Genomic DNA, 1227 nt, shown 5'->3' with positions numbered 1-1227 from the left:
TTCACAAAATGTGAATCATCAAGACTGAAGAATCTTTAGATACACCACTCACTGATACAGAGAAAAACCCTTTTTATCTTTCTTGTCAGTCTCACAAGATTGTTTAACGAAGTGTTCATCTTCATTCAATGATTTATCCAAAGATTCTTCAATTTTCTTCTTTATTTCAGGTTTTTTCTCTTTTTTAACAGGTTCATGAGATTGCTTAACAGAAAGTACTTCTTCAGTTGATGAATTATCCAAAGACTCTTCATTCTTCTTCTTTATTTCAGGTTTCTTTTCTTTCTCTTCAGGCTTGGCAGATGGTTTCACAAAATGTGAATCATCAGAGAGTGGTTTATCTAAAGTTTCTTCAGACTTTTTCTCTGTATCATCCTTTTTATCTTTTAAGTCAATCTCACAATATTGTTTAACAGAGAGTTCATGTTCATCCAATGATTCATCCAAAGATTCTTCATTTTTCTTCTTTATTTCAGACTTTATTTCGATCTTATCACGCTCACCAGATGATTTCATAGAAAGTATATCCTCAACCAATGGTTTATGTAAAGTTTTTTCACTTTTATCCTTCACTTCATCCTTTTTAACCTCCTCAACAGACTCAGTAGATAGTTTAACAGATTTTGCATCCTCAGTCATTATGTTTCCTGGTGATTCTTCAAGTTTCTCTTTCAGTTCAGGTTTCTTTTCTTTCTCTTCAGGCTTGGCAGATGGTTTCACAAAATGTGAATCATCAGAAAGTGGTTTATCTAAAGTTTCTTCAGTCTTTTTCTCTGTATCACCCTTTTTATCTTTTTTGTCAGTCTCACAAGATTGTTTAACAGAATGTTCATCTTCATTCAATGATTTATCCAAACATTCTTCATTTTTCTTCTTTATTTCAGGCTTTATTTCAATCTTATCATGCTCACCAGATGATTTCATAGAAAGTATATCCTCAACCAATGGTTTATGTAAAGTTTTTTCACTTTTATCCTTCACTTCATCCTTTTTAACCTCCTCAACAGACTCAGTAGATAGTTTAACAGATTTTGCATCCTCAGTCATTATGTTTCCTGGTGATTTTTCAAGTTTCTCTTTTAGTTCAGGTTTCTTTTTTTTCTCTTCAGGCTTTGCAGATGGTTTCACAAAATGTGAATCATCAGTGAGAGGTCTATCTAAAGTTTCATCAGTCTTTTTCTCTGTATCACCCTTTTTATCTTTCTTGTCAGTCTCACAAGATTGTTT

General features: G+C 32.4%; 1 protein-coding gene across 1 annotated transcript in view; it reads right to left on the bottom strand.

Annotated features, from left to right (window-relative positions):
- Nucleotides 1–1227, bottom strand: part of LOC106467650 — a gene marked incomplete at its 3' end in the record, with an annotated part of 86460 nt that overhangs the window by 25376 nt on the left and 59857 nt on the right. The window contains exon 16 of the mRNA XM_022395846.1: nt 68–879. Coding sequence (XP_022251554.1) covers nt 68–879 — 812 coding nt within the window. The remainder of the gene's footprint in view (nt 1–67; nt 880–1227) is intronic.

Source organism: Limulus polyphemus, unplaced genomic scaffold (genome assembly GCF_000517525.1).
Source record: "Limulus polyphemus unplaced genomic scaffold, Limulus_polyphemus-2.1.2 Scaffold2692, whole genome shotgun sequence".
In the NCBI taxonomy this organism is placed as follows: Eukaryota; Metazoa; Arthropoda; class Merostomata; order Xiphosura; family Limulidae; genus Limulus; species Limulus polyphemus.
This window is presented reverse-complemented; position numbering and strand designations above follow the sequence as displayed.